The 27888-nt window shown below is 41.0% G+C and overlaps 2 protein-coding genes across 2 annotated transcripts in view; one reads left to right on the forward strand and one right to left on the reverse strand.

Moving 5' to 3' along the window:
• Positions 1–3544, forward strand: part of PCSK2 (proprotein convertase subtilisin/kexin type 2) — a gene marked incomplete at its 5' end in the record, with an annotated part of 109369 nt that extends 105825 nt beyond the window's left edge. Inside the window, one exon of the mRNA XM_084202012.1 lies at positions 2976–3544. Coding sequence (XP_084058138.1) covers positions 2976–3462 — 487 coding nt within the window. The 3' untranslated portion in view covers positions 3463–3544. The remainder of the gene's footprint in view (positions 1–2975) is intronic.
• A 5582-nt stretch (positions 3545–9126) lies between these two features.
• On the reverse strand, positions 9127–26160 carry BFSP1 (beaded filament structural protein 1; the record flags this gene model as incomplete). Its single annotated transcript, XM_084202982.1, has 8 exons — positions 9127–10067; positions 11364–11449; positions 12678–12898; positions 15037–15144; positions 15841–15933; positions 16725–16820; positions 19761–19821; positions 25790–26160. The coding sequence occupies 8 exons, from the start codon at positions 26158–26160 to the stop codon at positions 9127–9129; spliced, it is 1977 nt and encodes a 658-aa protein (XP_084059108.1).
• Between the last annotated feature and the right edge of the window lie 1728 nt (positions 26161–27888).

Here is a 27888-nt window from a genome sequence, read left to right on the forward strand (position 1 = left end):
ATTCTGTTGGAAAAAGAAAACAAACCAGGGTGCCACCCTAGCACATAGCTCAGCCAGGGAAAAGAGTGGGTTTCTCCCCAACCTTGCAAATTAAATTTGCATGATTCAAGGTTCTACAGCTGATCTCTGAGTTTTAATTTATCTGTCCTATGCATACTCACAGGTGAAAAACAAATGAGAATACCAAAGTTAGTTTAAGGATATCTCTAGTTTATTAACTAATAATTAAATGCACAGTAATCTCATTTATCTTAGAATAGCTCCATTTACTGAATGGGGATCATCCTAGAGGAGGAAAGAACATTTATTTCTGTAGGCTGTAAGGGTGTCCCCCTGTAAATTGCCTGACACATCTATATATTAACAGCACTGCTGTAATATTTGTCTTCCCCAGTGAAAATGTCACTGACAGGAGATGACAATCATTCTGAAGTGCAACATATACATTTTTTGAACTGCACTGTAAAAAAAAATAGCTAGCTAAGTCCCAGCATCTCCAGAGATTCTTTGGAAATTAAAACTCTGCATTTCTGCAGTAGATAAGTGGGTTGTTCTTTCAGTTTGGCTTGCTGAAGCAACGTTTTATATATATACTCTCTATATTTTTATTTAAGTATAGATATTTTTATACATAACATATGTATTTGGTATAGATTTATGAAGGTGAGTAGTTGATATGGAGGTGTGTTTTAAAGCAGCATTGTCAGTTAAGCAAAAGGCCAGGAAATAATTAACAGACATAATATACTGTGTACTGAACACAATCAGTATTTAAAATAGAAACATTTGTTAGCAACAGGAACTTTTCCTGACAAGGGTTCTGGCTGGTTTAGGGAAATAAAAAATTTTTAAAAAACCGTAGTCCATTAACTGAGGAACAGGAGCACACAGGAGCTCCCTCTGCTCATCTCCCACTAGGTACAACACATGCAAAAGTGGGATATACTAGATATAATCTCCCACTGGCTACTATGCCGTGGACATACTATATATATATGTATGTATATGCACACAAGTTGGGAAGTGGCACATGGTAAGGCTGTGGAAAATCCACTTTCTCTTCTTCACCTTTGTGTCAGGCTTTTTCATTAGTCCTGGTTCTTTTTGTTTCTTTAGAAAAGTTCACCTAGACTACAATAATTAATTAGTCTAGTGAAGCAGAGACTATTTGATCCTAGTTAATAGGAAAGGGGGAAACAGAGGAAGCCTTTTCTCATGTTTTTAGAGAGCTAAGAGAGCTTTTGCACTGCAGTATTTGAGAAGGTGGAGAGAAAAGCTTTTTGCAGCTGTCAAGCCTTCTGCAGAGCAGATGTAGTGGGAGCACATTGCTCTTGCTTCTTTGGGCTTTAGTCTGGACAAGAAGAAAAGACTCATACTGTGATGTCCTTCCTCATTAACTGCAAAAGATAAAACATTTGTCACATCTCTGGTAATGAAGCAGTGTTTGACAAAGCTTTGTCCACTGTGTGAAAAGGCTGTGAGACAACATTAATTCAGATTGAGTTGAGATTGAGGCTTCCCATGCAGAGAAACTGCAAGCACGTGGCCACTGTGAAATTACAACCCTTCACATCTGTCTGCATGTAGTGCATTTTTCTTGTGCTTTGACATGTAAAATAAGTATCTCAAGGGTACTAAATTAGATGCTCAAATGTTTTAGCTATACAATATTTATGTTATGCCAACTTCTGCTCCATAATACTCAGAACAACACAGATTTTTCAGTGTAAGGTAGGTGTTTAAATGCCTTGAGGATCTCGATCTAAATGCCTTTTTGCTCTGCAAGTACTTCCAAGAATGTAATACTCTATGGAAGGGGGACAGAGACTGGCCTGAGCCACATAGTGATGTACCAAGTGTAATATCTGGAGCTCATCTCAAGAAGAAAAGAATTCCTGGAAGCTAGGCTTGAATGAAATGCTTTCACTGGTCTCTAAAGAATGTGGTTTTTCATTAGCAGAGGGAACAAGCTGGTGCTGATTTCTTTTGAAAAGAAGGTATTCATTACCACAGTGTAGTCAATGCCCTTCAAAAGATTCTCAATTTGCACAACTAAGGTCAGGGAGAAACCACTGGAAGACAAGATAATGACATGGTGACTGGACTCTTTTGTGACTTGGTCCCTTTCGTAATGATTGCTATAATTCTTGTCTTTCAATTATTTCTTTTAGACAGAGGAAAATGTCACACTGCTCAAAGAACACTGATGGTGAAGATGTAGAGCATTTATACACTTTCCATATATTTTGCCAGCCAGTTTCTGGGGCAGTGGGTAATTGAAGTTGCATCCTGACCCCAACAGGTTTAGAAGGCACTTTACAGTCTTGTTCCCAGCACCTCCTCCCCCGGGCCAGACAGCACTTTGGTAACTCAGTAAACAAGTGCAGCTTCTTTCCTTGGTGTATGTACTCATGTCTGGGAGCTGTTCAAGGATGGAAATCTTGTGGAAAACTATTTTTCAAATGAGCCGACTCCAGCATCCCATGCTTGTGCTGGTTTCCAAAGAAGAACAGGGACAAAGGCTTTAATGTGACTGCACTGAAATTCTGTGCAATTGGTTCCTCCATCACCAGAGGATTTGCTGCTGTCATTTAAGAAAACTGACATGACTGACTACTCATGGTTCTTTTGCTGAGTATGCAGATTATTATGCAATTACCCAATATAGGAGTGATAAGTAAAGGCAACCATTAATGTTAGTCCTTAAAAAGCAGTATGTGCTTCTAAAATTGTATTACTTCTCTCTTTCTGTAGGTGTACATTTCATAATTATTTTCAAATTAAGGTTTTGGTATAATTTTCTAAAAGGGGAACATTAGCTTTCTAACTAGGTTTGCAACTATTTTTTCCTTACTTCTTCATGTATTAATAAGGGAAATCATACAGTGTTTTTCTGTGAAGCACTAAAACCCAGTACTTTTAGCATAAGCCATATTTTACTGTTTTAATTTGCTTAATTATCTTTTGACCCACAGAAAGATACCACCAAGTGGCAAACTGTTCCTCACGCTGACAACTGATGCGTGTGAGGGGAAGGAGAACTTTGTTCGGTACCTTGAACATGTGCAGGCAGTCATAACTGTGAATTCCACTCGGCGAGGAGACCTCAACATCAACATGACCTCACCCATGGGGACAAAGTCCATTTTGCTGAGCCGGCGCCCCAGGGATGATGACTCCAAGGTGGGTTTTGACAAATGGCCTTTCATGACGACTCACACTTGGGGAGAAGACCCCCGAGGCACCTGGGCTCTGGAGATTGGGTTTGTTGGCAGCCAGCCCCAGCGGGGTGTGCTGAAGGAGTGGACACTGATGCTGCATGGGACTCAGAGTGCACCGTATATAGACCAAATCGTAAAAGATTATCAGTCCAAGCTGGCCATGTCCAAGAAGGAAGAGCTGGAAGAAGAGTTAGATGAAGCAGTGGAGAGAAGCCTGAAGAGTATACTGAGCAAGAAGTAGTGCTGTGTTGCATGACAGTGTCTTTCCTTCCCCAGACCCCTCTACTCACCGTTCTACTATCCAAACCTCTGTGTTAGACATATTACAATGATTGTCTCTCTAGACAAATTATCATCCTTTCTTGATTTTTAAGTCTTATATCTCGTCAATAATCATTTTACTTGCCACTGAAGCAGTACATTTTTTATCTCTAAGCCACAAAATATACTCCCACCAAATAGTATGTACAGTTTGTGACTGTAAATGATGATTTTTCTTTTGTGTCATACAAATAGGTAATAATCTGCAAAGAAATTGATGGCTTTTCCCTTCATATTTCTGTGATATATGTTTGTATTTTAAAAAAAGTGAATTTTAACACTGGAAGTTGGTGATAATTGAGCGCATTTTAAAAAATGACAGAGAGAGGGAATCACAAAGAGGTTGCCTGGAGAGGTCTTTGAACACCCTCATTGTGCATCACTGACTTCAGTGGGACTTCCTCTATTGGGTTCAACCAAAGTACCACTAGACCCCACAAAAAGAAATAATCCAGAGATAAGGAAAATTCACCAATCTGATTGGCAGAAATCCAATTATTTTGAGAGATTTTTTTCATACTACAGTTACACTACATACAGACTTCAGCTACAGGATGGATCAACAGATATGCAATAAGGAAGGCAAAGCAATGCCAAAGCTGGGTGGCAGGGAGAAGTGATTTGCAAGCCAGGTCAGGGCCTCCTAGAAGCACAAATCCCAGTTTTGCTAGAGTTTTTTTAGTTTGGTTGTTTTGGGGATTCTTTTCCTGTGTTGTTGTTTTTGGTTTTGTTTTGTAATTTCAGCAATTTAAGTCAATTTACTATCTTGCAGCAGAACAAGCACATAGGGATGAGCTGTAGGATTTCTGGCAGCTTGTGTGCATCTTCTGGTCTCTCTACTGAGATGTTCTCCAGCACTGTAGAATGAGGCCGTGTCAGCATTACCAACCACAGACACCTATTTTCTGGGGTTTGCAACCCAGCTGCCAGTAAACTGCTGTGGGGAAAATTTGAAGCACACAGTTTCAGTCCCAAAGCAATTTTTAATTTAAATTTCTTTTTTTAAAGCTATATATTTGCTGGTATTATGTTATACAAATATATTTAAGGAGAAAAATATGCTGAAGTTATTAAAGTGTAATGCAATGTTGGCCTTCTTGAGAAATAAAATGTAGTATATTTGGGAAGATTTGCTGGCAGTCATTGTTTTTTCTGTTTAAAGTCAGCCCCATCTTGACTTTTTGAACATGAGTTAAAGTCCATTTCTCTCACCCTCAAGAGTATGCTCTGGCTATTGCTGCAAAACATAACATTCTCCCTGGTGGGAATTACTGATGGAAGCAACCACTACATGTTCTCAGGTGTGAGATCCCAGATTTAACCTTTGAGAAATAAAGGGTCTTGATTCTGCAAATATTTAGGCACTTGGACTAAAGCTGATCAGTGGTCCTACTTAAATGGTAATTTTAAGCAGATATTTCAGATCTTTGCAGGATCCAAGATCTACATTTTAGCAGTGACTAGTTTCAGAATTGTTTTATTTATTTTTAATATGCAGAGTATGAATCTAAGTTGTTTTAATAAGAGTTGTCCTGGTTGATCCGGTGCATAGTAGTAGAAACACATTCAGTAAGTAAATATTTATCTAACAAATTAAAAACATAACCCAAAGGTACTATGGTGGACGGGTTTCATTTAAGAATGTATGAGAATAATGTTAATTCAAGAGACTATCAATCTTTTATTTTTCCATAAGAGGTCTGTTCTTTCCTTTTCCAAATGAAAAATAAACAGCTCAACCCACTCAAAGTCTATGTGAATTACATTCTAAAGCCAAGCCAAGCAGCCTCACACTATTCACAGGTTTCTCATTGCATGCAGCAGTCCCATCAGAAAAATTTACCATATGTATATATTTATGCACGCACCTGTATGACTAAACACATACACACCTGTGGTATCACTCTCTGTGTGTTTTATATATATATATATATATATATATATAAAACATACAGTATATATATTCACTCCACGTAACGTATATTTGCATATAAATATGCCTAGATTTACATATGGTATATAAGGTATAATACACATACATCGTAACTTTTTGTGTGTATGTGATCAAAGAGGTTACTGAAAGTTTTTACTGGACTTCTAAAATCTGGAAAAGTTTTGGAATAAGAAAAGTCCATGTGGAATTCGTAAATGAACATGTACATGACTGTCCATTGCATTCATGTAATTTTTCAGTTGTCTGTTAAATTATTAAATATAAAGCAGCAAAATAACTAGATGGCTGTCCATATTTTCATAATGCTGACATAATTTAGTAATTGAAAAATCACAATTATGAGTGATATACAGAAATGGTGAATTTTGATATAATTATTTATATAAACTACATTTATATACAATATGGAGATCTACTTCAAATTCTTGGGGATTTTTGCTTCAAAGGATCATGGAAAAATATGTCCAGTTAGACTGTTTTTATGGTATTGCTGAAGCAAAAGTTAATTTTTTAGTATTTATAATAAAAGGGAAAATTAAGCTCATGATGCAAAACAGGTGAGCCCTATGATGATGTTTTATAATATCGGTAAAATAAAGAACTGTTATAAACTGGCAGGTCCTATCATCATTGCTTATCTGAAGGTACACGGCTCGAAAAATGCTGCTCTCAGTGTGATGACTTCCTACTTCTCTGCTTTTTACACTGGTAAAGAAATTTGCATCCTGCCTATTCTGGATACAGAGAAGGTAAAGAGTTGATAGCAGCAGATTACAAATAAAGTGTTTTATATTAACTCTGAAACTCTGTTGCATACAAGATTAAGGCCACAGGCCGGGAGGAGCTTTTTTAAATTTAGGTGGCATTATTTTCATGGTTCAAACCCATTGGCTCCAAGGTCAGCTCTGCAAACGTAGCAGCAGTGCAGGTGCTGAGCTGCACTGGGAGGAGGGTGATCAGGAATAGAGGCTGTGGTAGTTTTGCATTTCAGCTCATAAGCAGCTCTGGTACCAAGGAAATGCTGCAGCAGATTTTTTTTCCTCTGCTGTTTGGAGCACTTTGATTCACACTAAGCCCCCTGTTTCCCTTTTCATCTCTACTCCCCCCTCATAACTTTTGGGTACTTTTTAGCTCCTGTGTTCCCATGGCAGAAAGTACATTTCATTTTTTAATACTCTATCATGTCTGCAGCAGCACAGTCTGGCAGGGAACCTCCTGATCTAGTTCTGGTTGCCTCAGAAGTAAGAATGTGCCTGTAGAAACCTGATTCTCATTCCAGTCTCTTGTTGAATAGATGCTTGCCACTATTTCAACATTAAACTTTAGCAATTAAACACTTCATTGAGAATCTGCATTTAATGTAGAGGTTAGCCCCTAAAATTACAAGATTTGCTATACACTTGAGCAAGGTCACTATTAACCAGATACTACTAGTGGTTTTCTATATAACTCTCATGCAAATATACAGAAAGTTTACAGATTGTAGCAGAATTTAGCCCTCATCTCTTCTTAGTCCTTGAGTTCTGCTGGTTGCTGCCTAGGCAATGCAGTATGTAATTTCCTTCAGCAGTAAGTGCCATCAAACCAGCTTTAGGAGCAGTTCTTGCACCACACTGAAATGCTGAGCAAAGGTTACATCCATCATAAACCAGGTCTGGGTCAGCATCCAGTGGTGACACACTGCACAAAAAGGATTAAGGTGGTGGAGGTATTCACACACTGGACATTGCCTCCTTGCCATTGATGAGGCTTTTTGTGTTTTGAACATTGGGTCCGCTGTATTGCAGTGAAATCAGATGGACTGGGAGAGGGGAAAGAATATCCAGTTACATCCAGGTACTGCCTGAACCTGTTTATACTCTGCTTTGTGATAGAATTATTAAACAGCCTGCCTATTGCTGCAGTGAAGGTAGGTTTTTGGGGTTTTTTTTGTTTACCTTGCAGCAATCAAATTCTTTCAGCAGCAGTTATTCTGGGCAGTTTCTACCAGGTGGCCAGAGTCCAGCCTGCACAGGCATTGATAAATTCCTTCTCTGCAGTTATTTACACTGTTAATATATTAAACTGAGAAGGAACATGCTCTAGTAAGCCATGTCTGGAATAAATTCACACAGCATTCCAATAAACCAGCATCCATAAAAAGTCCTGACTAAAACTGTGACTCTGAGAGTCACCTATCCCTATTTCAAAGAATAAGGTGCCACTTTACCAGACATAACAATCACAGTAGATCAGATGCTACACCTGTGCTGGACCTCGTGAATAAAATAACCAAACCCAACATATTACTGAAGGAAAGCCTTGGGTGCTGTGAGGAGTTCCTGAAGCTCAGACTTGTCAGCTCAAATGGCTTTTAACCTTGCTTTCCTGCAGCTGATAGGAGTTAACAGACAGAAAGAAAAAGCACAACAATGCTGGAAGCTGAAATGAAAACGTAGAGAACTGGCATTAGATTGAACAAGAAATGTGTAGAGACTAATCTAGTACCACCCTTCAGTAAGTCTTGGGCTTTAGTGGATCATTTGTGTGCCTGCAGTCAAACTGAGGCCTAAATGGTGTATGAGCACTTTATGTAGAGCTCACTATTTACATACATAAAAGCAAAATATTTCCCTGATTTTTAATTTGTGGGGTTTTGTTTGTTTTCTTGAGCTGAAGGTATCTGGGAGCTGCAAGACTGTTGTTGTTGCAAGTGTTTCTTTTTGCTTCCCCAGGCATGGGGAGGTGGAAAGGCACTATTTACTCCAACAATCCTGTGGAGCTCCACATGACTGCAGGTGACAGGAATGAGACAGGATCCTGTGGCAGTATGAAACTCTACAGTCCAAGGAAGTACTTAAAAAGAAAATCCCTAAATAGTCAAGTCTTTGGCTGCAGTCTGCTCAAAAGCTCGTTTGCATTCATAAGTACATTAGTTGTGTTGGTGAAGGACAAATAATAGCTTTCGTAAGGGAGATCTCCCTTCAGGGAGATTTATTCTGAGAAGATCTGCAGTAAGAGCTTATCTTCAGTACAAAAAGTTTGTCTTTATTGCCAAAAAGAAAGGTCTGCCAAGCTCATTGCTATTTAAAGACTCTGAAAAGGAGATGTTTGGAACAGGTTATTTGAGAGGTATCCAGCTCTTTCCCTGGAAAAACTGCTGCACACCAGTGAGGTGATGTTTACAAGTAGGATCTGTTTACAAGTAGGGTCTGTGAGTCAATGTTATAGGCAAAATAAACCCACAGTGAGTATCTTTGGTAGAAGGCAAAACTTTTATTAAATTAACCAGATATCACAAGTTAACATTTGCAGCTGTCTCAAAGATGGGGGGTTGTACGGCAGTTAAAGGAGCAGTAGAGGAATATGCAAATTTTTCCTGGATACTGGGGAAAGCCAGGCAGCTCTGTCATAATAATTTCCTCCCATGTGTCCTAATCATGAAAAATGAGTTGCATAGGATGTGCCCTGGAGAGCGCTAATGGTTGTTGCACCAAAGGTGAGCCTACATCAGACAGAATTGCCATCAAGGTTTCAATCTGTTCCATACCAAACAGCAAAAATCTCACTACTGTATCATTCGGTCAGGAAAAAAACACAGTCATTTAATAACTATGCCAGACAAATTGACTATCAGAGGGTATGTGTCACTTAAGAGCCTTTGTCACCTAGTTTCTTCTTGCATGTCTTCTCTATCATTGTCTCAACAATCATTGCTGTCTCTTCATACGTCTGAATTTTGTCATCTGAAAACTTCTCAATGGACTCCACCACCTCCACCTTCTCATAGCTCATAGAGCCAGGTAAGGCTGCTTCCCTGAACAAAAGGCCCTGCTTATCTTCTCGCTCATATTCTGTCTCTCGAAGGAGTCCTGGCTCAGTTGGGCTTATCAGACCAGAGGAAGTAACTGTCTCAGGCTCAGAGATGTCCGGGTACTTTGTGATTTGCTCAATTTTTCCTCTTGCTTTTTTCCCCCATTCAAGCACATCTTCTTTCCCCTCCTCTCTCTGTTTATCTGGGAGTTCAAACTCTTCTCTCCTTTCACAGATTTCCCCTTTTTCTGGTGGTTCGGCAGGTTCTGGGAGCTCTGGTATGGACTCCACATCACCACCATTCATCACCTTCCCATTGCCAGTGGAAACTGTGATCCCTCCCCCAGCAGGGATAGAGGGGGCCAAGATGCACGGTTCTTCATAGCCTTCCTCCCCTGTCACCAGCACATAACGCCCTTTGGGGTGGGCATCAGACTTAGCTTCTGGTCTCTTGTAGACTCTTATTTTCTCCCTCATAATATTACACAATTTATCAAAGGCTTTACTTATCTGGGCTCCATCAGGTACGTCCTCTGGGCCCATTTCTTTTTCATCAAATTCTGATCCTTCTTGCTCAGGTTCACACCTGACTGAGCCTTCATGCCTAAACTCCATCTGATCTTGATCAAAACCTTCCAGAGTTCTTTCATACATCCTTTCAGGCGAGTGACTGTCAGTTATGTCTTTTGACATCAGCTCCTTTTTCCTGGCAATTTTCTTTGTCAGGCCTTTTTGTCTAGGCTTTATACTGGCAAGGTCTTGCATGGCCTGGGTGATATCTAAAGAAAAAACAAAGCAAAGGGAACAACAAACAGTGCTTGAATTCAGTCACTGCAAATGCTAGAGCTGCCTCTTGCCCTCACTACTGCAGGTGGAGAGCCTTTGTATCCCTGGGGGGCTAAAAGAGAGCCAGGCTCCTCCACTCCTGAAAATTTGGAGTATGGACAGATACTGAAAGTCATGTCAGGAGGGAGCAGCAGTGGCTGGTGGTCACAGAGCTGAGAAGCCACCCATCTACACTGGCGTCACTCAGACACTGTCACTGAGCTCTTAGAACCCCCTGATTCTGATCTCCTGGGCAATCAGTAGGCACAGATCCCATGAGAGCTTAGAAGCAGCAGGAGCATAGGCAAGGTACTGATTTCCACGGCACGAGCAGCTAGAGCAGAGGAGGCAGGGGCTGGTACCAGTAATTACAAGAAGAAGGGGACAAACAGATGTTAACATTCTCTCCCCAAGGCAGCTGTTTTGTCCCCTGCCACAGTACAGTAACACACATGAAATACCATGCTTGTCATGCAGGAGAAATCAGTGGTGTGTCTAGAGACAGGCCAAATCCTCAGCATGTATAAAACACCGCTTTGCATGACAGTAGTTATTTACAGCTGCTGAGGATCTGGCCTCAGGCACTATGGACCCATTTAATATAATGGGTTCACACAGCAGTTAGAAAAATTACAGCTGCATTCCATAAATAACCCTCATACCAGGGTTTGTCTCTGTTCTCAAGGCAGTTTGTCATTATTAAAACCCCAGTGAGCCCTGGATTTAAGTCATCCCATGTTAGAACCTATCGCATCAATTCCTTTGTTAAGAGCAGTCTTGCTCATTTAGCCCTGGCCATTTCCATGTCAGCAGGTTTACAAGCATCCTAATTCCAACAGGCCAACAAACAACATAGAGAAAACATCATTCATAGGAAAACAGGCCTCAAAATGGCCTGTGGGACTCAACACACCTTGGTGCTCTTTGCACATCACTAAAGTGCCAACAAACTCAGAATGAGTCAACACAAAACCTGCAGCTCCTTCCACCATTTCAGGTGCCTTTTGATTTTACTCTTGATTGGCCTAAGTAGTAAACTGTAGAAATTAGCAAAGAAATGCTTTTGCCTGTGGTTTTAGCCTTTGACAGGCTTGTCTCAAGGACAGTTCAGGTAAGCTGAAATGGTTGACTTCTCAAGCCTGTAGTCAGGCTGTGACCACTGGTGGCCATATTAAAGACAGGTGGACAAACAGCTTAAAATGCAATGATGCTTCTTCTGACAGACACAGAAAGACACATCACAGGTTTACCTCTTCCCCTCGAAGCCTGAGGCTGGGCAGGTCGGTAAATCTGCGTGAAGAGTGTGACTGGGGTTCCTGCTATAGCAGAGTTTAACCTGTGGAGAATATGTGCATCCATCAGTTCTCTCTCCACCATTTCAGTGAAAGGAAGTGAAATTGTGCAAAATTAAGCACAGAGGTTAAAGAAATGTACTTCTCTGTGGTGAGGAGTCAAAAAGAATGATGGGAACCTGTTTCTTGTCTGGGGAAAATCAAGACAGCCACAGCACCTTCATAGCAGTGAGGCTGGTTTCTGCCAGCAGGAGATATGGGGTACTCCAGTAGGTAAAGTACACCAGTAATTACAACATGTAGCAACATTTTTGCATTTAGCATGGCACTTTTAAAAGATGGGAAGTTTTTCGATGGGCAAACAGTCAATCCAAGACTACCAGAGGTCAACAAGAACTGTAAATCCATTTTTACCATGCTGGCTGGCAAAATAGGAAATTTGGAGCAGTCTTCCTTGGAAAACATTTGAGGAGTCAGTAGTATTAAGGGTTAAAAATTAAAATTGAGAGGCAGGCCTATTGCAAGACAGTTACTATATCTTTGGCGTCCCCAGTCTGCTCTGCTGGAATTTGAGATATTTTGTCCTGTTAGAGACCCTGTGTCAATATGATTTTTGGCATTGAGAATTACTCTGTTAAGGCACTCTCACTCCTAGGATGGTGTGGGGGATGGGACACTCACTCCTTCCCCTTCTGCACAGCCCAGAGCAGTAGTTTGGGTGCTTAGGGGTCTGGCTCTGCTGCTGTGAAAGATCCTTTTGTCCACTGTGGCTGGTGGTTGACATTAGAGGGAGACAGTGGTCCTCTGTAGGTTTAAGCGCAACCCAAATCCCTGCCAGTTTCTTGTATTTTTCCTCTTTCTCCCCATGCCTGAGGAATGGCTTTGCTGTGATGAATGCTTTGCTTTGCAAGGCATTTGCTTTGTCTGCACCCTCCAAAAATCAACCTGCCAGTAGTGTTGAGCAAGTGTCACCAACACCCAGTCTGAGGAGAGGATGTTCAGATCGCTTTTGTGTGCTCCTGACCTCTGTACACTGATGCCAGGACAGCATATGGAAGGAGACTGCATGGACAGGAAAGCCCAAAATGGCTCTGACCCTTCCTTGGCAGAAGCTTGACCAGATTTTGTATCTATTTCCCTTTCTATCCCTAGATATCTACCAGTGAAAATGCTATAGCTTTGGGCGAATCAAATGTCCTTACACATACATTTTTCAAATGAGATAAAAGAGATCCCTGGTCCCTTTGTGAGTGCCCAGAAATCCAGCCTTACCGGCTGTCCTCATTCTCGATGATCCGTTTGTAGCGTTCCAGCTCATTCTCCAGGGACTGCTGGTAGATCACCAGCTGGCGGCAGTCAGTGGTGTACTTCTCCAAGATCCTCTCAGCCTCCTCTATTCCCTTCCTAAGGTTTTCAATCTGCTCATTGTAAAGCTGAATTTCATCGTCATAACTCTCCTGGGTGTTTTTAATTGCTTGCTCCAGCATGGTTGTCTGGTAAATAAAATCGGTGGTGAAAGAAGCAGCTTTGGAAAATTCACCATCCCCATATTTTAAGCATAATGAAAGGCAAGTCATGCCTTATTACAATGTGAGGCTACACTGCTGAAACACAGGAGCAATTTCACTACCTTTGTTCAGTTATTCAAAATGCAGTAACTTACCAGAGTGGGCAGGGCCTTACAAGGAAAGTAAAAGTTCTTAACTGGGAACATAAGCTCAAGAAATACCCACTCCTCCTTCTCTGTGGTCTGCAGACAGGGAAAATAGGACCAGAAGTCACATTTTAAACAAAGAACTCTCCTTTTGAATTCAATTCCTTGGCCTTTTTACTTCAGCGATAAAACCAATGAGCACATAACCAGGAGGTGGCAAAAGTCGCCTTCCAAAAATAAAGGCTGAATTTCAGGTGGGATATTTCACCCTGTAAATCTCCTCTCACTTTCTTCTGCTATTTTTAGCTATTTATTATTGTTATTTTGTCACTTTTTTTCCCTATATTGCAAAGACATGAACTCACAAAAAGTTAAGGGGGGAATAAGTGACTAACGAATTCTTCAATATTTGATTTATTTCTATATGCTTCAGGCAAGAAAAAAAAAGGACTTTTAAGAGGCTAAATATAGAAGTGGTGTCCCTTGTCATTAGTTTGGTTATGTTGTAGCGTACGAGTAGATGGAGACTCTTTTCTGTTCAGTACTCATGGGAGGGGCCCATGACCTCTTGGGCACATGGCTGTCAGGTCCAGAAACAGGAAAGCAAAGAAACTTAATGACACCTCAGTCATCAGATCCAGCCTTCACCATCACAAGCAACTGTGTTACTGACCTGCACTCATAAAGCTATTTCACTCTTTTAATCTCAAGGCACAAGAATGAATGAATGAATAATTTATTTCTAAATGGGATGGGAAGATTTGATTTTGAAAGCAGCACGATTAATTCCTCAAAGACTGCCTCTCTCCACCTGCCAGCAGAAGGCTGATTTCCTCCACTTTTTCTCTATATTGATTCACTATCTCATCCCCATATTGATTCCTGTCCATCCCAGAGTGCATGTGTCCTTTCCACCAGAGCATCAGATGTGAGAAAGAGACTAAGGAAAATACACTGTCCTGACCCTAATGAAGGAAATTATGCTCGGGAAGTTATCAGCTGCTGCTCTGGCTGTCCAAAAGAATCCAAAATTCTACCAAATGATGTTTTTGTCAATATTTCATTCCTCTCACCTCGAGGCACAAAGGAAGCTGTATTTGGGGTCATTCTCCACCCCATCTGCTAAAAAATATTCAACTGCATGGAGGTAGAGGTGCCATTGGCAACTATTCAGATCTGGTTTCTATCTACCACTGCTGCCTTCAGCTGCTCCTTCACCTCCTGCCACCCTCAGCCCTGCACTGCACTCATGTTTGCAAGCACTGGCTGGAGAGAGAAGGTTGATTTAGGGCAGATTTGGCTGGGACACGGGCAAGGACAACTAGTCAAAGTCTTTTTGCACCTCAGGGCTTGACAAAAAGCACATGGTTTTTCCTGCTGGTAGTGTCCAAGCACAGGAGAGGTGCTGGCTTAATGCTTAATAGCGACATGGATGAAGGCAGAAAGCCAAATGTATCTCAATAGCCCTCTCAGTTTTGCTCCCCAAACCTGTCCAGTTCTCCCCGCAGCAAGCTCAGCATTGGATGTGGCAGTGATAAAAAGGATTGGGCAGAGCCCTGAGGGTTCTGCATCAGTTTTCATGGAGCCAATTTCCAGCCAGAGCCCAGCAAGTAAGAAAGTCATAGGAGCCCTGTGGGACTTTTCCATTCACACTATCCTGCTGATTCTTGTCCTGCAGGAATCCAGTTGCATTGTGGAACCTTCCCTCATCAGCCACTCTGAAAAGCAAAGACAGCTTCATTGCACCTACAATACCTACAGCCCACCCTGGCCAACTAAACCTGACAATTTGTTCCATGGAGGGAATGGGAATGAAACAGCTGAAGAAAAAGATGGAAATCTAAAAGGAAAACACACCCCCAATTCCACCAAGTTAACATAACCATGTTAAAGCCATGTTAGAGGTTTTACCAAGTAACCATAAAAAAAGCAGTTCATGAGCAACATGGTTGTGTTTACGTCTAGTGATTCCAGTACCTCTGTCTGCAGCTTGTATTTCTGTGCCTGTAGCTGGCAGAGGATGCTCTTGTATTCCTCCAGCTGGCTCTGCAAAACAGGGATCCTCCTCTCTGCTATCAGTTTCTCCTGGTTGGAAGAAAAGAATGTGTGTACAGGAAATTATGTTTCACTCCTAAGAAGAGCCAAAAGAAATTGCACTACTGGAAATAAGCTGTAAAGACAAATAGAAAATGGCTGAAGACAGATAAAAGATGGGTATTGAACCTCAAGCCAAATTCTATTGAATGGTATTCTATTGAATAAAGATATCAGATGGCAGGTCTGTAACAGTAGAGCTTAGACCCTGTAAACCTGTTCACATCTTCTTCCAAATAATGAACATTCCTGCCATAGCCACTCATATTGGTGGAAATCACCAAGTTTTCATCTAGTCTGTATCAATTAATTTCATCTAAATTTTCACCACATCTCAACCCTTCAGGATGAGATTTCCTTTCTCTTAAAATATTCATATATCCTGACAGTTCCTCCTCAGAGAAGATGCACAACTATTTCAAATATCTTTGAACCACACATTTTTGGAACTAACACATATGCTGGAGTGCACCTGACAAAGCTAATCTCTCTTTCCTCATTGATACAGTTTTTCAAAGCTACAGTAAAATTTTTTTACTCCCATATTTACTACACAGTACTTACACATTGTTTTGACAGTTTTCACCTAACCTTGGAGCAGAAGTTAAAGGATCTGGGACACTTTAGGTCTAAACATTATCTCTTCCTTACTCAGAGCTGCATGTGCTTCCCAACAGCAATACTTGCCTCACATATGCCAGTGGTTATTGGGGACACACGAGGAGTTGTCTGGATGATCTGCTGCAAGACATTGACATAGGTCTGGATTTCCATGAGGTTCTGTGATGAGGTGAAAACATTTTCATTAGAAAATGCCATAGTAAGGTAGACATTTCCATGTGGTCCTGGGGCTTATTTTTAGATATGTAATGCTTTTAACCCATAAAGTCCAATTCATGTTCAGGCTTGGGTTTGGAGTGCAACTTATAACTGCTTTTGAATGCAGGAGTGCTAGCAGTTTCATCACACTGAGGGTATATCACAGACTTTTGGATAAGGACTATACAGTTCATAGTTTTAATTGAAGATTCCATTCCATTTCCAATTTCATAAGAGATTTTCAAAATAAGAATCACAAATATCTTTGCATGTGGCAGGAAAAAAGGAGTAACTTTTCAAAAGCAGCAAAGATGGGACAGTGGCCTGATCCCAAGATCCACAGTTCTCCCAGGAAGAAGGCAACAAATGTTAAAGTCAGCTGCCATGGAATCATATATCCACAGGCATATGCCTGCTTATTAACTGGAGTGTCCACTCCCAAAAAATTGGATGATGAAAGCAACAGCTTCCTTAGCATGAAATATGAGACAGCTTGATCAGCACTTTGGGTTGAACCATGACACCAGGTTGACAAATTCAAGACTCTGCTACAGCTGTAGTGACTGGACCCTGAGAAGTGTGTCTGGGTGCTGGAAACCATCCATTTGTTGTGCCCACTGAAAATAAATAGTGCTATATGCACCTACCAAAACATAAACACAATTTTCTTTAATTTGCCACCATTTGATCGTGGAGAAGGGCAAAGCTCCACATCTATCTCTACAAGGAAAACAGCAATTTCAGCCAGTTACCTTCTTGTATCTGTCCTTTGTAGCATTGATGTCATCCTGCAGGAACTGGGACTCAATTTGCAGCTCCAGGTTGCACAACAAGGCTTCATCAGCTTCCTGCAATGCAGAGACACATGGCATGGTGGTATGTGTGGCTGGAGTGCCAAACCCACAGCCGGCCCACAGGCACTGCGTGAGTCACTGTGCACTTGGAGCAGCCTGCCTGCAGGGTAAGAACCTACTGGAACATACAACAGTATCACAACAACAACAAACAGGAGCCATATTAGCCACCCTGCCCTGCACAAAGTAATTTACAATAGAGTTTGGCACTGGCACTGTCCAAATAATGCTGGGAGATGAGGAGTAGATGTTTGAAATACCAGATTTTGATGTTAAAATCTTGAAATGGTGGATGAATCTTAAACAAATGACATCAGCTGACTAAGGCATTGATTTCTCTAGTGTCATGGCAAGATCTGAGGCATCCTGATGCCCTTTTTAAGATCCCTAGTAAAGAAGCCCTTCTAAAAACCCAGGATGGTCTGCAGTATTTGCACTCTCTTTGGTATGTACTCAAATACTACGAATGTTTGTCAATTTGGAGCCATTTCTGGAAATAAAAATGACATTTGACCAAATTTAGAAAAAATCACCTTGCTGCACAAGTTTATAATACTTTGGAATTTGTGAAGACAAAAGTCCCTAACATCCAATTAGTTCAAAGAACAAACCATATGACTTGTAGGTAGCCATGATCTCAGAGTATACAGGAATGAGTGGCACTGATCTTTAACTCTAATGAAATCTCCATTTCTGTTCAAAGGCTTAATTTAGATTTTTCCTATGTTATGTTATTTAACACAAAACATGGAATTTAGGGTAATTTCCCTGTAACTTGGCAATATATTTTACAAATATGTGAGAGTAGTGATATGTTTTATTTTTCTATTTAATGCATTATTGCTTTAATTTTTGAGAAAGCATCTCAAAAAATTTAAACTGAATCTTCATTGCAACTATATAAAGCATGCCAGTTCCTCCACCAGTTTGCAATTTGCCTCAAGAAAGTCCTGCTTTGTGCATTTAACTCAAAGAATAAAAAAAGAAGTATTTGAAGGTACCTCTTTCAAAATACCCATGTGACACAATCAGCTGTAAAAATACCTCTGTGAGCGGATCACAGGTTGCAAACAAACCATTGAGATCTGTGGGTGCAGCACATGACTGGTAGAAGAGGATTTTTCCTTTTGCATGCATACAGCACGCGCTGTTCAAAAAATGTGTAGATGTTGGCTGTCTTATTGTGCTGCTAAACCTTCCAGGCACAGAACTCTCCAGCAGGCTCTGCTTTGTGATCCAGGGGCTGATTCAGACACATCCAGCCCAGCACATTCAGAGCCAGCCATCAGGAATGCCCGCTGCTTTTCTGCACTCCTCTCTCATCCTTTTGAGAGGAAGATCAGCAGAACAATGGCCATGTTGGGAGGTTTGGGAGGGAGCCAAAAAAATCCCCCAGGCGCTTAGATAATATCTATAAGCAAATATTTTTGCATGTGATAAAAAAAAGCAATTTTTGGCTTTCCAAATGTTCCCTCAAGGGGGAAAAATACTTCTGCTTTTATTCCATGCTTTGAAAGAGACCAACTTCCTCAACGGAGTTGTGTATCAGAACAGTGCAGTGTCTACACATTTTCTTTTGAACTTGCAATATTTGCTAATCACTCAACTTCTGAAAAGCCATTCTGCTGTATGCTATGATTCCAGAACACTGGTCTATGTGCTAAAGCAATATTTTCATTACGGTTGAAGAGAAATGATTTAGATCTCTCCAGAACCAGTATTTTCCCAGCTGTCAGATAAAGAATGAATTTGCACCTGCACATGCAGGTTTTCAGGCCACATCTTGGGCCCTGTAAAGCAAACCAGCTGTATTCTCTCCAGCACTTGGTGCTCCCAGTGCAAGGAGCTGCTGCACAGGGGTGTCCAGAGACATCCTGGGATAAAAAACACCCTTGTGCCTCAAGACTTTGTGAACTGTGACTAGGGTTGGGAAATCAATTCACTTTTCTTTAGCTGCAGATTCATTGAGAGGAACTGTGAAGACAGACTTACCAGCTCCAACAGCCTCTAACAAAATAGTTACCTTCACAAATTTTTTTAAGGGTTTGCAAGTTGTTCAAGAGCAGAGAGTTCTGGAAAACAGAACTGATGTGGGATGTCAAGAGATTATTGGAGATAGAAACACTAAAATACACTTCCTGTCTTTTCTTAATATAAAACATATTCTTAATATAAAACATTGATATGACAATGCTCCAGCTGATCAGGTCCAGCCATTCGTAGCAAGGAAATAAAAAATAATCTCTATTTAATCCACCTTTAATTGTTTTCCAATACAGAAGATGAATGATAACCTGTGCAAAGTAGAACTGGGGAAAGATATAATATTATGTTCTTCACCCAGATGAAGGCTAGCAGCGAGAGAGGATGAAACAAGATTTTTCAGTTTCACAGACCTGGTCTGGAAACTTACAAAATACTTCAGCCAACTTTTGTCATTCTCTGAGCTTTGTATTATATTAAATGTTGTTATTTTTATTATTGCTTTTCCCATGGTATTACTTTAAGAACTATACTGATGTAAAAGGAACAAATCAGGGGGAGTTGCAGCGTCTCTTTTGTTTGGAAACCTAATGGAAAGCTGAGGGTCTGTCCTGGGAAGGGCTGACCATATCCTGCAAGGGACGAAGGAGCTCTGAGACACTCCAGGCTTCAAAACATGGACTTAACCAGCAATTTTTCATGGCATGGTTATCACTACTGACTGTATTTTAATACAGTAGCTATGTTTAAAAAGTGTGGGGAAAAGGTACGCACATGCCGAGTCTCAGACACTTCCATAGGGAGGGGGAGGACGGAGAAGGGCATAATGACAAGAAATGCCTTGCTCTGACATGTTATCTTCCCACTGCTTCTTCAAAGCAGCTCACTGTAGTAAATGAAACCAAAGGAAAAAAATCATGCACCTTTCCCCCGGCATTTTCCCAGACTCACTTTATTAAGGTGCTCCAGGGTTTCTTTTAGCCTCTGCTGATACTCACGTTCGTTTCTATACCTACAAGTAGAGAAAAGGAGATAGAGTTCAGTGGTTCATCCCTCTGCAAACTGCATTTTTATCTGCACTGTCATGCACAAGATATGCTTCACACTAAAGGAGAATTGAATCTTGAAAGGGCCCAAAAGATTTATTCATGGATTAGCATTAATTATTTTTTGGTCCCACATGCTGAGGGTAATTTCAGAATTGTCTAAATTTTTTGTCTTCAGCTTACGTAACAAAATACAATGAAATGCCATATATTTGCTATCACTTTTTTGCAGAATGCTCAAGAATAGATTATCTACAATAAAAGCATATTCCATTGGTGTTGAACTATAGTGACAGCCATTCAGCAGTGATTACTCGGTGAGGATTTGCTACAATGGCACATGAACAATTACATTATTCTTGCTTTTCTATTATACCTGCTGTTGTTAAATAAGCACTTTAATGACAAACACATGAAACATAATGATTGCAATTTTACAAATTGATCATTTAGGAAAGATGTTGGATTAGGATGCTTAGATGGATCAAGCTTTGTGTCCCCTTTAATGGTAATTTGTATATTAGCTTGGTCAAAACAGCAAGGGAGCCTTAGTAAGGACTGCATTTAACCAACTATTCTTATGCTTTTATAAAACATCCACAAGTGCATGAAGTGCATGTTCCTGGTGCTGAGATGGATGTATAATGTGTTTATGTTCGGTTTGAGGAAACAGCACAGAATTAGGGCTCCACATTTCTATGTAAATAGAATTATCTTCTAGAAAATCTTTTTAGCCACAGAGCACAAAACTTAACTGTTGATTACTGTAATTTATTCCCTTCCTTAACTAAACCTCATATGAAATGTTCAACAGTAGATGTGTCTTAATGGGACTCCATTTAAAAACAAACAAAGAAACAAACAAAAAAGCCCCTCAAAAACCACCAGCCAGAAGCAACTTTGGCAATGAGATTTTGCCATCAGTACTGAACAAGTGACTTATCAAACTCCAACAGCAGCAGAAATACAGTCTTAACCCTTTAAGTTTAACAGTTTACTTTTCCTAAAATAATAGATATAGAGTGATATAAAAAAAGCTATCATTATCTTACTTTCTACAAGAAACACTCTGGTAGGTGACAAGTCAGTTCTGGTGATTAGGATCCTTCATTTGCAATAAAAGCAATGGGCACCAGTGCAAGCCAAAATTCAGAACTGTCGGTCTTCTGAAATCATTGGTCCAGCCCATATGTGCTGGTGATATCAAAGGGATTTGTTTCAGTCAATGGGGAACTTGACAGCTCCTGGACTGAGCACATCAAGGATCAAGTGATAATTATCATGTCAACCTCAGTTCTTCCTTTTCGTCTCCTGGAGGACGAACAACCAACATTATTCTCATCTCTTTCAACACATACTGGAAAGCTGAGTGGATGATGTCACTCACAAACTGACAAGGACCACAAAGGAAGAACTTGACAGAACAAGGAAATGGATTTAACCTGGTGCTCTGGTTTACCAACTTCTTCTGAAATCCCATAATATTAGCAAGGTTGGTCACTGGTCTGTTTTCAATTCTTACATGAACAGCAAAGAACCAAGTGAAAATGATGAGGTTTTATTTCATTATCACTCCAACAAATTGCTGATAAAACAATGTGTTTTTTTGCCAATTAGTACTAACATCAGTTTCACTTCCAAGGCTAGAATATTTTTCAGCTTCAGAAGTGAGACTGCCTTTGTTTCAGGTGTTTACCAAGTAGCTCAACTCCAGCCATTTTTCTATTTATTTAAAATATTTTGTATGCACTTGACAATAAACACTTTCCTAACTTTGATACTTTCTGATAGCTGAGCAAGAATGAAGCAAATTGTGGCATCTTGTGAAAATCAAATACACAGTTACAATAAAAGGCTGGTTTCCACTCACAGTAATATACAACCATCTGATGGATTCAGTGTCTAAACCTCAGCCCTAATGTAATTCAGATGCCCCTCATTGCTAGATCCTCACTCAAAAGATTTTTCAGTAACTAAAATATTCAGCTACATTTTCCTTTACTCTCAAATAACCCAAATATGTGCTGTGCCACATAGCTGTAAATCCACCTGACAGCTTGAGAGAGTAAATATTGCATGATGATCCTTTGAAGGAGAATTTCTTTCAAGTGATGTTCGATCTTTTCCAGAAGATCAGTGCAAAAGTGCTATGGACCTCTTTGAAATGCTTCAGAGACCTCAAGATGCCTCTGTGCCTGCTGAAATGTATCTGTAAGTGCAATGGCTGACAAGTGACAACCCTGTTATGCAAGTTGATTTTGATGTTTAGTAATTAGCTAGTCATGTCCAAAAATTTTTTTATTAGATAGTTGCTGGTCAGACATTCCTGGAGCTTAAGAGCCATTAAGTTAATTTGCTCCATTAAAAAAAAAAAAAAAAAAAAGAAAGAAAGAAAAAAAAACACCCAAAAAACCCCCCACCCAAAACCCAACAAAACATGAACCTTCTCACCTAGTCAGGTAGCTTTTGGACTGTTGAAAGAAAAGGGATGTTAACTGGTTTGGTTTGGGTTTTTTTTTTTTCTTGCATAGGGGAAAAGAATGGAGGGGAGGAAGCTGCCAGGCTCAGAGAAAGAAGATCAGAGGATTAAAGATTTCAATCACCTCTTTTTTTTGGACCCTGCCTCCCTGCAGGGAAAGGGCTCGCTCCCCTCCAAAGAAGAAACAGTAGCAATCCATCCCAGCAATGCACAATGGCCAGATACTCAATTTGGCATCAAACCTGAGCCTTTCATATGAAGAAAAACGTTGAATTTGTTGAATCCTACTGAAAGGTAGTAGCACCTCTTGGCTACTACCTTTGTCATTTTCTCTTTCCCTGATGCACTTACTAACCTTCTCTCAACAGACAGCAGTAATTTGGGTGCCAAGGACAGCACAGACTATGAAAGAGAAGTCCTACAAGGATGATGGACAGGCCAGTAATATTAGTCATCCAGGGTCATACCCTGAATGCTCAAATGAGCCCAAGAGGGTTGTGTTTTGCTGATTTATGAACAGATTCTACCTGTGTTATCAAAAAGCCACTGCTGAGCAGCTGACAGCCACAGGACAATATTCTCGCAGATTGTGGAGAGTGTGGAGGGCAGGCAAATGATCCCCATCTTAGCTGCAGCAGGATAAAGTCCTTCCTATCACTAGAGAAGCAGCTGCAGTGCCAAGACAATCCCTGCAGACAGGGCTGGAAGGCAGCTTTGCCAGTGGAGTCCCCATATCCTAGCTACTGTGTTTTACCACTTCTTTTCATTTTCTCACACATGTTGGGTCTCTACTGTGGCCCCCAAGGGTGTTAGCTCATCAGAGTATCACCACACAGCATTCTTGTTCTGGAGAACACTGTGCCAATTACTGTGTCCAGGGAATCATATTGGATGTTCAAAATTCACTGCATTAGCAGTGCACGAATTTTTTAATTAAACAATTGATTAGCAAGACTTTTAATTTCTGAAATCCATTAATCCTGTTCAGTCAAGGCCACTAAAATCTGGATTCGAGCATCTTTCCCAATATCATGGAGAGAGAAATACCATCCTGTCCCACAGCCAGATACAATGTTGCTGTAATGGTGGAAGTCAATAAAGTCAGCATAATTAGTCTTTTTATGAGATGCATCCAGACTATTCCCAGCATTGATTTTTTTTTTTTTTTTGGCAACTTCAAGAGAAAGAATTCTCCCCTGGTACAGAGTCTGAACTGTTATTCATGTTAATGAGAAAAGCTTTGAATGTGACCACAGAGGATTTTAAAATAAATTTTAATGTAAGTTCTACTTTTTAATGGTTCATGAACATTTAATTGCACAGACCCAGTAGTCTTAGGCCCTACTCTGTCTAAATGCAACTTTAAAAGGCCTATTTATATAAATGTAACTTTAAAGGTTTACTTAGATATGCCTACTTCCCCAATAGTGAAGGTGAGGGAAAGAATGGGTTGTAAGAGTCAAAATTCTTTGCATTAGTCAAGGATACCGACATTTGTCAATTAATTGATTCAAAATGCTCCCTCTAAGAGATTTTGTTAATCCCAGTGCACCAAAAGCTTTATGGTTCAAGTTGCAGCAAGGAACCTGGAGTGCCTGTTGCCAATAGAATGCAGGTCTTCAGCACAGGAATGTTTCTGGTTTCAGCAGCCCCTAATAGGGCACAGAAGATTATTCCTCCCATATTTTGTTTAGGGAGCTTTGTTTATAACTTTCAGGAACTGAAATCAGAGCCATCAGATGGCAGAGTACATGTTACCAGAGCATGTACTGTTTTAAAACCTGCAACTCAAACCCATGCCAAGTTTTTCAGACACTGAAGAAATGTTCATGTCTCTCTTCTAGATAAATTCAGCAGCTCCCAATGAAAAAAAACTCACCAAAATTCCCTTGTTGATGTAAACCAATTGGTGCAATTTGGTTAAAAAGCAGCCACTGTCCTTCCATTGTCATGGTCCTGTGTATCTTTAATTTTTAAATTACAATTTTTGGCTTGAATTTAGCCAAAGTTTCCTTCTTACTTTCGTTTACATTGGCTGAGTGAGCATCCCAGGATTGTACAACAAAGTACCACCCGCTTTTTCTAGGAAGCCACCAACTACCCCTTTAGCAGGTCCTAAATCCTACTTTCTGAAATCACAGCCCTTTTTCTGGGTGTTGTCTCCTCCTCTGGATTTTCAATGCCATGTATTATTCCCTGCCTACTTACAGTTTGCTTAGAGAAGCTTTAATAAAAGTAAATTACTTTGTGCCACATTTCTAATCCTGTACTATTCACGTAGATTTTTAACTAATACGCAGCTAGAAAATTAAGTACTGAGCGTAGTCAAATACTCATGGGCACTATGCAATAAAAACACATGAGCAAGTACCAGAGTCAACACCTAAGTAACAGCACTGACTCATAGTTGAATTTCCTGCTCATAAATATTGGAATACAGTTCTGCCTAATCAGGTGCTTATTACCCACTGGCACTGAGTCAGGACATTGTGGACCACTGGCAGCAATGAGCCTCAGTGCTATTCTCTCCTGTCAGATGAAAAAGAGAGATCGGGGTTTGGCATTTCTATAGGTATGCTGTAGCTCACAGCCCCCATGTGGCTGTTCATTTGGCAGTGTGCCAAATTTTCATGGGTGAAGTAGTCAGATAGACATTTTGGGGGTAAAAAATGCCTGAGCAATAAGTAACAGGAGGCATAAACTCTTTTGTCCTATGAGCAATGCTCACCAGCTCTTGTGTAATTAAGCCATGTAACCAAAATTTCCTGTTGCTGGAGGGAAGGCACTCATCTCCATCAGCATGTGAGGCTCCTGCTCTTTGATTTATGGTGGCCTAGAAGTTAAAGAGGTGAAATTAGGGGAAGCCTATTCTTTTTCTTTTAGTGGCATGAGATGGAAATACAAGATGCAAGGAAGAAGAGGAGGGCAAATTTTACACACCAGGAAAAAATATATCTCCTTTGTTTTCATGACACATCACAGGTGTGGTTGGCACAGACTGCTCAGGTGCTTCATAGTGGCTGTAAATAAGAGTTTCTCAGAGACATCCTACATATTTCAGGAGATGTTTGGCATTGTGTAACTTGGGCTGCTCAGACACAAGACTTGTTTTGAGCTGCAAAGACAAAATATCCAGGTGCCTCAGAGCACAGCTCTCCTAAGGCTAATGAACAACAGCAACTGACGTGTGCCAGGGCTGCTGCTGTGGAATGGAGAGGGCATTTTCCCGTCTAGGAGCAGTGAGACCATAAAAGGCAGGGCTGCAGCTCCCTAAGTCCTGATACCTTACTTTTCACCTTACATGGGCTTACATGCCGTCCTTCTTGGCAAGTCTGATACACACGGAGAGGCATCACCCACGCACAAGAAGTAGCTGGTGACACCAAACCCATCCTTATTACAAATATTAACTATGGAAATGACACCACTCAGCTTCCATGGATTGTAAACCTTACTTGTTGCAGTACTCATCGAGCATGCGCTGGGCATCCTTCTCCTCCCGCTCCAGCTTGGCTCGGTCAGAAGCCAGCTCCCTCATTCGTTGCCGGTTGAACTCAATCTGCCCAGCAAAGGCTTCATCCAAGCCCACCAGCTCATCCATGCGCTGGAAGGTCTCCAGCTGCTTGCGCAGGATGGTGTTGCGCTGTTCCAGCACACGCGCTCGGTTGATGTAGCTCGCAAAGCGCTCGTTGAGCTCCTGCAGGTTCTCCAAGCCCCGGGCTTGGGCCAAACTGTCGAATTCTGGGGAGCCTCGTAGCTCATCATAGGCATCTGACCGCTCATATTTCTCCTTGCGTACCTCACGGAGGAAGCTGCTCCTGTACATGGCTTCAGAGGGGCTGTGCAGTGCCGGGGTCCCCTCTTGTGTGCCTGCCTGTCTCTCCAGTTTGGATCTGAATTACGTCTGGGGGGTTTGGGGAAGAAGAACTGAACATAATCCCCCTCCCCAGATGATTAGGACTTGTTTCCAGGGTGGTTTGTGGCACTAAAGGCATCATCTGCGGGAGTGGACTAAATAAATCCCAATGGCCCCGCCTTGGAGCTGCCCATCCAGGCGTCAGCAGTTCGGAGGAGCAGCAGGCACAGAAGGGCTAGGGGCTTTTCTTTTCAAGCATTGCAGTCGTGTACAGCCAGGATAAAAGAGAGCAACGTCCAGCTTTCACCCGGTGGATTAAAGCATTATCCATGGAAAACAAAACAACTGCTTTGCAGTTTTAAAGGCTGAGCTCAAAGCCTTTCATGGCTGTGCCGGGGGGAGAGCTTTGTCCCGTGGGGGTGTCCCCAGGGCTGTGCACAGAGGCCTTCTGCTGAGAGAGGATTTTGGTGTGAGTAGATGGCAGCCCTTGATTTCTGTTATTTGACAGTTTTGTGATCATTTAGAATGATGGGATAGTATTTTAAAATTACTATGACTCCAGCTCCATGGGCAAGATTTCGTCATTTGGTTCTCACTTCAGGCTTCATGTCAGGCTTTTCTGCAGGTTAATTCTACCTGGCATGAGAAGCACCCAAGCAGCAGTGGTACTAAAACCTCTGGCTTAACAAAGCCTCTTTGGGAAGTCACTTTCTTTGGGGATAGCCACAAGCCACCTCACCTCATGACTTGGTTGACTTTCCATATTATCCCATGGGGAGCCACCATTCTTCCTTTACTTCCACCGTAATGGAGTCTTGTATGCTGCCATTCCCTAAGAGGCTTTAATTTCCCCTCGATGCATGTCCTCTAGTATTTTTTTCCTGTCTTTCATTTTGAAAAATCCTATTTCTTGGACATGTTCTGCCCTAATCCATTTGCCCAGACAGAAAGCCCAACACCAAGCCACTCCAATTTTGAGATGTCTCTTAAAAATACATTTAAAAGTCAATTTCACTTCTTAATGGTCCTATCTTAAATGAATACTTAAATCTCATGTAGTTTGAAGCTCAACAGATCTCAAGGCACTGATGGCAAGTACAAAGGTGAAGAAAGCAGTTAGTGCTCAGGTGACTCAAAAAGTTCAACTTCAAAAAGAAAGTTTGGGTTCTCTGCTACTAAATCTGAATCAAAAGGGGAAAATGTTCATTAGACATTTCCTACATATTTCTTATTTTGCTTCAGATTATTTGGAAGTGCCATGGGGAAAGATCAAATGATCTCCCAGAAAATTTAATTAGGCTGTGCACACAGACTGTCTGGACACAGGTCCATAGTCTGCTTCCAAGGTATATAAATAGCAAAACAGAGATAGATCTTTCAGAAATGTCTGGGATCTTTATGAACCAGTGAACATGAAACCACTGATCTCCATGCTGCACAAACATATTGGCATTTGCAGCTCTTTGGCAGGAGCAGCCTGCTTACCCCAACAATGTAGCTGAGCTTGTAACAAAGTTAGTCTTTCAGAAGAGATCAGAAAGTAGATTCTGCTGGATTGTGGGCAGTGTATTTTCATGGCAAGAGTTTTTATGGCTTTAGACAGTCTTTCAATAAAATAACAGCCCATGTAAGTGCTATTCCATCTCTCTCCGTGGCTGGAAGAAGCACTGACTCCGTGCTGACCTTAACTCCTTAGCC

Source organism: Fringilla coelebs (genome assembly GCF_963513975.1).
Source record: "Fringilla coelebs genome assembly, chromosome: 3".
In the NCBI taxonomy this organism is placed as follows: Eukaryota; Metazoa; Chordata; class Aves; order Passeriformes; family Fringillidae; genus Fringilla; species Fringilla coelebs.